This window comes from Lathyrus oleraceus, chromosome 5 (assembly GCF_024323335.1).
Source record: "Lathyrus oleraceus cultivar Zhongwan6 chromosome 5, CAAS_Psat_ZW6_1.0, whole genome shotgun sequence".
Taxonomy (NCBI): Eukaryota; Viridiplantae; Streptophyta; class Magnoliopsida; order Fabales; family Fabaceae; genus Lathyrus; species Lathyrus oleraceus.
Genome location: NC_066583.1, coordinates 222,633,609 through 222,646,933, shown reverse-complemented (window position 1 = coordinate 222,646,933; position 13,325 = coordinate 222,633,609). Strand labels below are relative to the sequence as shown.

Here is a 13,325-nt window from a genome sequence, read left to right as displayed (position 1 = left end):
GTATTTTTTTCTTTATTTCAGGTATTTGACCATATAGGAGCCATGTGCAAAGAAACGAAGTGATTCAGATGCAAAACGGAGAAAAAATGGGGAATTTACACTCAAGGAGACCGCGTGGCATCCGCCGTGGAGAAAGCCATAAGAAGAATGACATGTCCCACTCACCAACGGCCAATTGACCAAATCTTCCACACTTTTGGAAGGTGGTGCTCGCCACCTTGGTATGGTGTTTGCCATTCTTTATAAGAGCTAGAAAGTTGGAAAGTGGGCTTGCTTGGTCTTCCACTCACCCCATACACTTCTATATTCTCTCCCACAAATGTAGAAACCTCCCACTTGATATTTTGGACCTTGGAACACTATAAATAGGTGAAAAGCTTCATTTTTCAAGGCATCCAAGCTTAGCATAATCTTAAGCACTAGATTCATCGATTAAAGTTATAACTCATCACATCGAGGGGTTATAGCACCATAGAGCATTGAGTTTGTACGAAGTTTGGATCACTTTATTTTGTCGAAGTTTAATCTTGTCGTCATTTATATTTCTTTACAAGTTTTCAACAATTTATTTTGTAGCAGATTCAAGCCTCCATTTGGAGCAGGTTTTTATATATTACGCACTTTTATTATATCACTTTGTTTATTTACTTGCACTTTATTTTCCTAGTCTCGCACTTCTTCTTTTATTTTCAAGTCTTATTTCTCACACTGTATTGCTTTACTTTTGTTAATTACATGTTCTTGTTTTGATTTCGTTTTCAAAACCAATTTCTAAACCGCTTTTTTCAATTCAATTACCTTTCTGAAATGTTCTTCTAAGTTTCAAATCTATGTTTTTTTGTTTGTCATAAATGTGCCCAACTAATTTATTGATGTTGGGATGTGAGGATCGTCATTTGGAGGTACTCTAACTGTTGTTTCTTTAGGATTACATTTGTCGGCAATTTTGGTTTTAATACAATTTTTCTGAACTCAAATTAATCGGTCACTACGAAAATAGAGTCTGAAAACGTCGGGTAAGATCAAAAGTCATCCTACACTAAAGAATAAAATTGGTTTGTTTTTTATTAACGAATACCGCAAAAGTACTTTGCTAATTAATTAGGAAAGTCTAATATTTCTAGAAAGAGGTTTTAAGACTATTTACGGACGAGTTTATAGGTTTAGGATCTGGTTACCTGAGCGAAAGCCTGGAACCCTTTTAAGTTAAAATTTTCAATCAAAATTACTTTTCAACTGAGTAAAGAGTCTAATTTCTTAAAATAGAATTTACTACTTTAACGCAATAAGCGTTGGTCACACGTGACAGTGGACGGTATAAATAGAGAGTCAAATTCGGTTCTGAATACGCGAAAACGACAGTTCCTGTTTAATTAAATTATTTTCAAAGTAGAAAATATTGCCCTGTACAGTAATCCTATTTAGAAACAATCAAGAGTATTGTTGTGTGATGAGAGCCACATCCCAGTATTATCTTTCTGGATTTATTAAAGTTATTTATTTCATCTCTCTTTTGCTTGATTCATTTGCCTTAGATAAACACTGTAGTAACTAGAAACGATAGATTGACAGTTAGGTCCTTGTGGGATCGATATCTTTTAAAACTACGCGATAGACTGTACACTTAAAGTTAGGTAATCAGATAGACTCATAAAGTCGTGGTCATGGATATAGAAGTAACATGGTTAAACATGAGATGGGATGTTGAGTTGACGATGTACCTGGTTAGAGAACCATAGTCGGAGAAACCAAATGACACAAGCGGAAAAGGTAAGATATAACAAAGCAGTTTATTCAAAAGAGAAGTTGTTGCATAAGACAAAAATCTATTAGTCTGCAACCAACCAAATGATGTCATTAGTTGAAAAAACTATTAATTAGACAACATTTGCCCCAAATGTGATGTTGGGGCAGCATCCTAGCTTAAGGTGAAAGTGGATTTTCTAGAATAATGAATCTTCTTATATCATAGATTTGTATTCTAAAGCGTCTAAAAATGAAGAAAAAAATTAACTTGTTTGAAAAACAATAATAGTGTTTTGAATATATCTGTTTAGAAAATTTATTCTTACACCTCAATATCTGTTGGACCGACCCTGGTTGATTGGTCGCAAAATACTTTTCGATGGTAAGTTATAAGATCTTCTAACATTTATTCTCTATGAGAGATATCCCTAAATAAGATTCTATAGCTTCCAAATATTAAAACTCTACTATAAAATAGAGATTCAAATAAGAATCGAGTACATATTATTCTAAAATCTCAACGTCACACTTATAATTGTTATTGACTTGATCAACAAAATGTTTATAGTTACACCTCACCATCATACATATTATGAAGGACAATCATATTGGAGTTCATAAAAACCACATCATCCCATCATCATCAACAATTCTAAAAACAAAAAATCTTAGAAAATCATATTATATTAATAATTATGGTAAATGAAGAATGAAAATGATACAATTTTCTATTTTAGAAGTATTGTAACATCATAAATTTAGGGAAATGATCTTTCCACCCTTATGGGTGCTCCCACACCATCATGAAAAGTCCACATTCTCCCTAGAGTCCGGATATGCATCTCCAGACACACCTACTTGAGCCATTTTCAGACCAAATTGAAGAGGCTCCCTCATTGTGCCAAATATTAATCCGGAGAAGTATCTCCATATGTGTAAAAAGTTCATACGAAGATGTATCTGTGTAAACACCATTTATTTAAAAGTTGGTGGGTGGTCCAAAAATGCATCTCCATACGCTTATGTTTCATATCCGCGGTAGACTACCTTTCTTGCTTCCTTCTTGTTCATTTTCTGAAGAAAAAGAGTTTTTTTCCTCCTCTTAAACTTTTAAGCTCTTTGTCCCATTCAAGCTTCCCTTTGTAGCAAACTTAAACCATTGGATTTCTAACTCCTCCTGTCCAGCATCTCATAACTCATACATTAAATTTGATTTGGTAAGTTTTTAAAAATATATCTCTTTTTATGTTTTTATTTGTAGTTAGTCGTTTAAGCTACATTAGTTGTTTTAGGTACATTATATAGTAGTGTAAATGTAGAAACTCGTATAATATATATCTAGAATAATATCATACAAGTGTTGATTTTTGGTACTGACACAATATAAGAGTCTAATGGCATCATTTATATACACATGACAAAACTAAATACATATTACATGTTATACAATAATGCCTAAAGATAAAATCTAAGATTTATGCACAAAATTCTTCATTGCACACAATCTACAGCAGAAGATTACACTAATAAAAAATCTTTGAAACACCATCAATCAACTTGTCTTGCATATCACCTGCAAATAACACCTAAAAAAATAACAACAATATTTGGGGTGAGATAATAATCTCAGTGAGTTCTCATATCTTATGGGTTCACTCGAATCTACAGGGTTCCTAATCGATCTCCTAACTCAAGTCTTCAAATAGGATAAAGACTTATGCAATTAGGGGATTATTGCATTATATGGAAACATGTTCACTTGAGTTCATTAACTCAAATCAATCATTATTCGAAAACCTACCAAGGCATCTTTCCCCGACCAACCCTACGTCTAGGATTCTCGACACGGGTCACAGATTCTTGTATCATGCTTTGACTTTCTTGTGGATTTTGGATTCTTCCATGGGACTCGTACCCAAGATAAGAATCATCGCTCCCTATGGGACTCAACACCCATTTCGAGCCTTATTCCTCGTATGAGACTCTAACCCACTTTGAGTTTCACGTCTTCTATGGGACTCTAACCTATTTGGTTGATCATATGGGACTCTAATCCATTTGGTTGATCATATGGGACTCTAACCCATTTGGTTGAACATGCAAAACAATAATGCGTATATCCCAATTCTTACTTTTCATAAGCATCGAACTTTGGGATGGGCCACGACAATAGGGTTGTTTCTGAATAGATGACTAGTTCATTAAACGCAATGTGATTGTACTCAACAATCACTAAGTGATCTTACTCACTAATTCTCCTAGCATCTACTCGTGTTCCATACAAAGAACATTAGTTCGTGACTAAGCTACAATTCTAGCGACTACTCGTCCACGGCATACCCCAAAGTACCTTTGCATCCAAGCATTTCCATATAACTTATTTCCATAACCTAGATTATCTTACTATTTCATTCACCTAGTTATGCTCATAGGTTTCCTCACTCATCCTCATACTATTTTTATCATGTTATTACACAAACCACACAACAACAATTCACAATATAAAGCATGCATCAAGATATAATCATAACCTACATAAGGCACACATGGTAACATAACACATTACAAACCATCGACAAGGTTATCACATAACCTGCCTCATTCTAACTTATTCCACTTCCAAGTCTCATAGTAATATTCGTTAGATCATCCTATGGTGGGGGTTTATCAGACTTAAAGGGAATTATTCATTGGGATAAGTCATAGAGACATCTCTCTATATCATAGTTCCCTATGTTAGCTTCCTAACATTTCCGTCCTCGTATCAATTAAGGCTATCATTCCCGTTTTATGGTGGAAATAGGGAAATGATGTATTAAATCAGTTCATCATATCATACATGATAGTTTATCATCACTAAGCATTGAAATATCTTTCAAACGCATCTGACCACGTCTCATTCTGAGTTATGGTTCTCAAGTTATGGTGAAAACGAGAACCAAAGCATTTTTCTCAATGTTGTCAAGTTCTCTTAGCGAGCTCTAGCGAACTTCCATCGAACTCCTAGTGAACCAAGTCAGTAGCATACTTCCCCTGACTTCGCTTAGCTAACTGTAGCAAACATGACAGTATCATAACACTACCATGGCATATTTGGATGGAGAAAAACACCAAAATAACCAACATGCACCATCGTATTGCATACAACAACACCAATACCATGGTTTGACACAACAATAACAACAATAACATAGTTCCTTCACATATTTTCATAACATCAACACAACCTCCAACACACCAAAACAACATCAAACAACAGCAACACAAAACCCTAGTCCCCAATTCATGGATTATTTCCTACCCAATGCTAATCTAACTAGGAACTCGCCTTATTTGGAGAAGATGATGTAGAACATGAGATAAGGTTGGTGATGGTGATGAGCCTCAATGGTCTTTCTTATTCTTCTTCCCTTCTTTGTCTTTCTTTTACTGGTTTTCTTTTCTTCTTCTTATCCACATCTTCTTTATTTTCTTATCCACACACACACACACACACACACACACACACGCATGCACACATACACACACACACACACACACACACACACACACACACATATATATATATATATATATATATATATATATATATATATATATATATATATATATATATATATATATATATATATATATTAAGTAACGATAGAAAATATCCCAATTGATGATAGATTGTGAGAGGAGAGAAAGTTCTAAAAGGAAGAATACATCTGAAAGCAGTAAGTCCTCGGAGGGCATTTATAGTATGAAAATGAAATGCCCATTTTAAGTTGAGATCTGCGTCGAGTGGTAGCGGTTGGAATGTGATGGTTAGGTGTGGGTTGCACAATCATAAACTATCTAAGGATTTAGATGGCCATGACAAAATGGACCGTATAAAAGTTCATGAGAGACAATTTGTGAATGACATGACGAGGTACAACATGGCTCCACGGTACATAGTTTCTTCCTTATATGACAAAGATCCAGAAAACCTCACCAGTGTTACCCAAGTGTATAAAGTTAGATCTACATACAATGTGAGCAATAGAGGTCTATTGACGGAAATTCAAATGTTGTTGACTCTTATTCATAGAGAAAAATACATGTGTTGAACAAGAAATAGGGCAGACTCAAATGTTGTTGCTGATATCTTCTAGACACATCTTGATTCAGTGAAGTTGTTGAATATGTTTCACTTGGTGTTGATTTTTTATATACATACAAGACAAATAGGTAATGTGCGCCGTGATCATACTTTGTAGAAAATATATATCTATATGTGTTATCGAGCCATTTATACAGCCAGTTATGGCAAAAATACCGAAATTTTATGGTTTTTGAAATTCTGGACTAATATCGAAAATTTTAAAAATTTTGATATTCCGGAAATTTTAAAATTTCCGGGATTTTATGAAATTTTACATAAAATGCAGAATTTTCGATATATACCTCTACTAGAATTTTTGAAGTTTTCGTATATTTTTATCAAAAAATTTAAATTTACGGTAGATAGCGGTTAAAAACCATAAATTTACGAAATTTCTGATATATACTCAAATTTCAGTAAAATATTGTAAATTTTAAATTTCATGAAGGGTATATATATATATATAGAGAGAGAGAGAAAGAGAGATAGGATGCATCTAGACAGAGTTCGAACATTTTTTAAATCAGATTAAAACAACATGAAACATACGGGATAGATTTCAATAAAGAATAACTTTTTGGAATTTCTCTAAAATTTATTACAGTAAGGATAGTAGATGTAAAGAGAGAAATAATATGTAGGAGTAAGGACAATTAAATTAAGAGAGGGAAGTCTTTAGAATTGATTCTTTAAATGTAACTGTCCTTACATGTCCTTGAAAGCAACTCTTACCAGATTTACTTAAAATTATTTATCCTTATTAAATAAAAATGCAAACTATCACCACTTGATTAAACGAATAACGGGTTGCGTGTTTGAGCTGTTTATTATGTTGTCAAAAGCCTAACCATGAACAAAGATTATCTGCACAATGAAGGAACTTTAAAGGTTGTTCATTGAATGTGTGTGCCTGTAAATAGAAACATGGAAAATTATGCAAGAACAGGGTTCGGCATAACATGACCAAATGACAGCAGAATATTTTGTGGACAATGTCCAAGGCTCAAAATGTACCAAAACTTTTTAGTCCTTACAGAAAACCATTTACTTACTGCATACAGAAAGAAACTGCAGTTTTATACCACCTATTACCAAGGTGTTAGAGGATAAAAATTCATAAAGCATCTGTGACATGAAACCAAAGTAAAGTTTACATGCTTGCAAGCATGAAGAAACATGAATGAGCACAAACCCACATTATTTTTCATCTACTCTGTCAAACCAGAGATGAACGTTGGGATTAGGTATAACAACACCAAGGGCCTGCAAATATTGATGAATCACAAAAACTGGAGTGAAAATATGGCAGGCTGTTGTTGTAAGATACCAGGAAAATCAAGCCACGGCAGTCAGGCATGGATGAAATGCAGTACCACATGCTATCCACTGTCGTTTCCTCCCGTGCGGCACCACACACCCGGGAACCTTCAGCCATTCCTTCTTTGCTATGTTGTAAGTAACCAACCGATTCATTTGTTTTGATCTCAGTGACAACATGAGCAAGCCTTTGTTACCCAGGCAAGTCATTCTAACGTGCTTACCATAAAAGTCCAAGCACCATATATTTGGCATTCTGTCTACCTCCTTCCACAAGAGCGTCATTTTCTGCAGCTCCCATATGCATACGCACGTGGCTGCATTCTTTGTGAGCAATCCTGCAAGCATGATCTGGCCATCGTACTCAGCCAGAGTGTGGTCAGTCAGATGCAATGGCACTGGGATTATGTATTGTTTCCACACTCCCGTTGCCATATCATAAGAAACAACCCCTTCTGGATCTGAACGCATGAAGTAAAGTGTACTGTCGATAGAGACAGCTTGTGACCTAAAGTTAAGGGCCAGTGGCAGCATCATACTTCCAGGCATGTTTCCTGGACGGCTCCAAGAGTTTTTCATCGAGTCATAAACTTCATATTCTCCATCACAACCCACCCATAGGATCTTGTAGCCTGAACCAGCAGAATTTCCATTCGCTATCATCCCTACAGCAACGCGAGACCAGACCCTCACTGACCGAGCTGGCAACTCCTTGAAGGATTGAGTCAGCGGGTTACATACATAGAAGTTTCGATGGCCAATGTCCAAAAAGCAAACTAACCCACCTGCAGAAGCCACTGGCAAAACAATCAACTTTGTGGGCATTGCTGATATAGAAGGATGGTGCCACTTTTTCAAAGAAGGGTCATACATGGCTCCCGAATTCACATTTTCATGGGTTATGGTGTAAAACCATGGATTTTCCTGTGGGACTTGGGCACAATGCTGAGAAAAGCTTTGAGAAGCCAGCAAAGAGCTCCATCGACGGCATACAGAACGGAAGCGGAAAAAAGTGGCAATGGGAAGTCGTGCAATTACCGCCTCAAATAAATCTTCAGGAAAATCTTTCCAGATTTCTTGTTCCATAACTTCACTTGTACAGGATCTTCCTGATGACTTTCCCCTGCTTCGATCTCTTCGAGGCTTCTTAGTGGGTGGAGGCTTTAGAGGCTCCTGCATCCTGAAACTGTGAGACTTTCCAGCTGCCATTTCAACGCCAAAACAATCATCTACAGAGCTATTTTCAATGTCAAACGCAGTCCATCTGCAAAATGGACAAACCAACATCCATAGGGTCGTCAGCATGATTGACACCAGATAGAAAGGCAAAAAAAAAAAAAAAAACAAATTTCAGAACACAACGGCAAAAAATACAAATTTATATTCTACTCCAACACATGCAGACCAGACCCGTGTGAGAGGATCATTTATACCAAGGGATTTTGCATGCAAGCTAAAAGATATCAAAGCAAATGGCAGGTTACATGAAACTACTTGGTGGGGTGTGCTACATCGATCACCTTACATAATAGTGTTCTATAAAAAAGCATGTTTCTAATCTCAAGACTTTTCTTATCAGTCTATCTAGGTCTTCCTCTACCTCTAGAGATTTGCCTGCCCTCCGTCTAATACACTCTCCTTACTACAAAATCCACATGTCTTTGTCTTCTCTTTACATACACAAACCATCTAACTCTAGTTTCTACCACTTTTTCTACTAAACATATCACCCTAACACTCTCTAATATTGTCACTCAGACATAAGTTATATGCTTCTAAGAAAGCTTCTAAGACTCTACTCCAACCTCACGCTTGAACCCCAATAAGCTTAAAACGCATATGGTGAGGGAAACCTAGCAATAGGTCTAGGATAAACTCAAATACTTATCATCTTAACTTTTAATATTTGGCACAACTCATCTTTACAAAACCGACTTGTAAAGTGAAGATTGCCCCCACTTATAAATATATGTTAGGTCATTTGTCATCCTATGTGGGCTCTTTGCACACCCCTCACGCTTAAGATTGAACATCTGGAGGGTGACCCGAGTGACCTATTAGCAAAAATTAATAGCAAGTGGTTTAACCGACCTTAGTTAGGCTCTGATATCATCATAAAATTTGGGTTATATTTAAACTAAGCCTTACAAAACTGGTTTGCAAAGTGAGAATTGTTCCCACTTATAAATATATGTGCTGACCATCCCTCATCCAATGCAATCCTTACACTGTGCGACTCAACATAAAGTAAAACCACATAGAACTTTTCCCATCAACCCTCTAATCTGATTTCACAAAGGTTCACCAGGTGCCAAAATAGATATTTCAAAACTACCTTACCTTTGTACAAGAAACATAATTTACACTACCATATTTGGATTCATGTTCAAACCCTTCAAAAATCATGTTTGGTCCCTACTAACAAGATTTTGGTATAAATATAAATATTTGGTTACTTACATTGATTTCGCCTCTAAATCTCAATTTCATATGTTAAAAATTACTTTTGCATTAGATGAAAAATTTTAAACTAACAACCTTGGTGCTAGAGTAAAATATATAAACTTAAATCACAGCACTTCAAACTCAATTTTAACCAAATTAAATTTTCGTGATCAAGCTTACTGGAAACAACTTTTAGAAACGCTCAACCAAATACATGTTCACTGTGCAATAAAGAAACTATATACTTGATCTCGAGCATCTTATTCCTAGGAGGAGGAGATGAAAAGTACTACTCAAAAATCCCATGTTCATTTCAAAAAGATAAATTGAAACAACAACTACAATATAGTAGCTGTGGGGATTTAAATCTAATTACAGTTTGAAAAGGAGAGCGTTGAACCAGAAGGAATAGTTAGAATGTACAAGTAACCAACCACCCACAAAATTGTCCTCCCCTTAAATATGTACAAGTAACAACCCACACAACTCCTTTTTTAAGGAAGAGAATTTAACACTAGAATTTTCCTAAAAATTCACTAAAAGTTCCATACGTGATCATATCATCTTGACCATACAAGGAATGTGAGTGAGATGCAAACTAACAATTCAAAGCTTTCTTTGCAAAATGCAACAGCACAGAAACAATGCACACAATCCATTACCTAACAATGTCAATCAAAACAAACAGAACGTGCGTGTGATTGAAAAAACCAAACAACCAAACAAAAGGACATGATCTGAAAATGATCTTCGAGAAGATTGTTTGCTGCCGTTCCATATTTTAAAAATCAGCCAGCAAAAACAATTGTGGTCACAGTATTTTTGAATGTCTTTTAGACAGCTTTGCAAATTACAACCACAATCAAGGTTTTAAAACGCTCTGTTGCCGTGAAAACGGCCGCAACAAAACGGTATCGGGTCATTTACCATTTTTGCAATGAAGAAAAAATTGTGATGAAGTCACACTACGACAACAGCAATCAGTGTCGCAACACCTGTACTGGTCGAAATCGCGAAAGTCTTTACACGACCGCAACCACCACGATCTTATTTAAAAAACCTTGACAACAGTTGCTGCCACAACAAGCATATTTTGATAACAAATTTTCAAAACATCAATAATAGTGACATAAAAACCTTGCTTCCTAGGTAAAAAAATACAGTTATTGGCAAGAGAAAAAAGTAGTATCATAGTTCTCTCTAATTTATACAATAAGGTTGTAAATGAAATAATGAAAACTTCAAATTAGCATTCAAAATTGAAGTGCACCTCCTCCATGTCAAATTACTCAACAATTCCAAACCCAAACAACCCCAGGACAAACATATTTTTCAATCAATATCAATATGAAATACTGAAGTCGAATTTTTGAAAAAGAAATGTATAGAAAGCAATTGCGTAGAAAAGTGGATTAGGAAGAGAAAAATCTTACAGAGTTTAGGAAAAGTTGAAATTTAGGGCATCGTTTTGTTTTCCATCCCGAAAGCGTGGAATGGAAAATGAGAAGCATAAAAGAATAATTGGAATGTGGAGTGTTGAAATACCGCACTCACGCATTACATAGCAGAATCAACCTAACTTACCTAACTGGTTAATTCGCTTCGAAGATAAATAAATAATAAAAATTAACAATACAAATAAAATATTTATAAAAAAAAAACGATTGACCAAAAGAGAGGGACGAAAGAAGGGGCTGAAAGGTCATTTAAGAAGCAATGAATGAAGTGAAAATAGATCTACTGAGAGAAAGAGAGAGAGAGAGAGAGAGACCTGGGGTGTTGTTGAAGGAGGATAGTGTGATGAGAAGGTTGTTGAAGAAGGAAAGGAGAAGAAGAAGAAGAATGATGATGAGATTGGGAGTCGAGGAGGTGCTGAAGCTGACCGATTAGCTGCTTCAGCATGGCCAGGCCTTCCATGCCCCTCCCCACGAATTTCACTCTAATAATAATAACACCTTACTTTTTTTTCACTTTTTCTTTCTCTTTCTATCTCTTCTCTCTTATCTTATTTTTACCCACGCGCAAACGGAGTTTGTTTGTTTTTTGTTTTACTACTTCTCTGTAATAATGATGTAGTAACTACTGCTCTATACTCATTCATTCCCCCGTGCGGTACTGCTTTTTTGTTTTTAATTAGTGTCCATCATCATCATCATCACTTTCACACTATGGGAAGGAAGGAAGGAACAAACAATGCCATTCATTCCCTCTTTTATTTTTTAGTCTTACTACTTTAGATATATTCTTCAACATTTATCCTACTTCAAATTTTCAATACTATAGTATATATCCCTTTCTTTTTTGTTTTATTTTCTCAAACTATCTTTTTAGAATTTTTTATCAAAATAATATGACTTTTTAAAAATCATTTTTGAAATTATTAACCTTTTCAGCTATTTTTCAAAGTAATTATTTCCATTTAATTTCGTCTAACAACATTTATGTATTTTTTTAAAAAAAATTCAAAAGTGGATTATTTTAAAAATTAGTTGAGAAAATTAATTATTTAGAGAATTATTTTTAAAATGTTGATTATTTAGATAAAATAATTTAAATAAAAACATTTCTCCATTAAAATGTTATGATTCATGAATAAAATAACATAATTTTATTTATTGTATTTCAATTAAATACTATTTGATTTGATATTATACTCTAAAATGTGATAGTTGATGATTGGAGAATTTATTTATAAGTCAGGTTTGTTTAATATTTTCATAATAAAAATATTAGTTTTATCTATTGAAGTTGTATGACATTATGAAGTGCAATCCATGTTGTTGTAAATTATTAAGAATTAATAATTTTGGGTGTGTTCCAAAATGATAAGAAAATATATAAGTGAAGATTAATTTTGAATTCAGAAATAGGCAACACTTGTAAAGTGTTACAGTAGGTTTGAATTCGAAAATAGGCAACACTGAATGTTGCAGTAGGCGAAACAATGTAACTTTTGGTAAAAATACGTAATTTTTGGCAAAAGTTTGTATAATTCTTGGTAAAAGGAAGTTGTTTCACGAAAGGTCGCAACATTGTGAACATCACCAATATGACCTATAAATACTTTATTTCGGATTCAGAAAAATACAACAAAAATATACATCATCTTCACTAAAATTTCAGATATTCTTCTCTACATTCGGGTTTTCATCGGTCTTGTGCAAACTCGAGTATAGGCTGAATTATCATGGGTGTTCCTGCGTTTCAACTCTAAGACATTTGAGAGTGCTTGAAATATTTATAACAAAAGTGGTTTTGTTCATGATTCTAGCCTCGATCCATTTGATTAAATTAATTTTTTAACAATCTTATAAGCATTGCAAATAATGACAGCCAGATCTTTCATTTCAAGTATCAAAGTGACAAACGAAGAACATTAGAAAAAAGAGTAAAAGAAGAAATCGTCATTATCAATCCGGATACGTTTCTATAGTTTCTCATAGAAATTAAAACAATGTGAAAATCATAAAATCAATATCCAAAATTAAATTTTATTTAGAGTTGGCATCAAAGTAAATGATTATCAATATCATGATTTTTTTATAATTACTGATTAATTGATATGCATAATAATTAATAAGAAATAATCATAAATTCTTTGATTATTCAGAGTATATCAATTAATTTTATTTTATAGTAAGTATTCATATAATTTTTATTTTAAATAGAAAAACTAGATAATGTGTGA

The 13,325-nt window shown here is 34.3% G+C and overlaps 1 protein-coding gene across 2 annotated transcripts; it reads right to left on the bottom strand.

Moving 5' to 3' along the window:
• Positions 1–6,823: 6,823 nt before the first annotated feature.
• On the bottom strand, positions 6,824–11,840 carry LOC127083121 (F-box only protein 6). Of its 2 annotated transcripts, none has more exons than XM_051023363.1 (2): positions 11,409–11,840; positions 6,824–8,456 (listed from the first exon to the last, which is right to left on the bottom strand). In XM_051023363.1, exons 1-2 carry the CDS (start codon positions 11,552–11,554, stop codon positions 7,211–7,213), a joined length of 1,392 nt encoding a protein of 463 aa, XP_050879320.1. In that variant the 5' UTR covers positions 11,555–11,840; the 3' UTR covers positions 6,824–7,210. The 2 variants fall into 2 exon arrangements, with proteins under 2 accessions (XP_050879320.1, XP_050879321.1); XM_051023364.1 differs by lacking the exon at positions 11,409–11,840 and adding an exon at positions 11,071–11,261.
• Positions 11,841–13,325: the final 1,485 nt, after the last annotated feature.

Bases quoted from the DNA above. Each gene is read 5' to 3' on its own strand.
- LOC127083121 (XM_051023363.1), bottom strand. From the start codon at position 11,554: ATGGAAGGCCTGGCCATGCTGAAGCAGCTAATCGGTCAGCTTCAGCAC. The intron at 8,457-11,408 runs GTCTCTCTCTCT...TCCATTTTGCAG, and splicing joins CTCCTTCAACAACACCCCAG to ATGGACTGCGTTTGACATTG.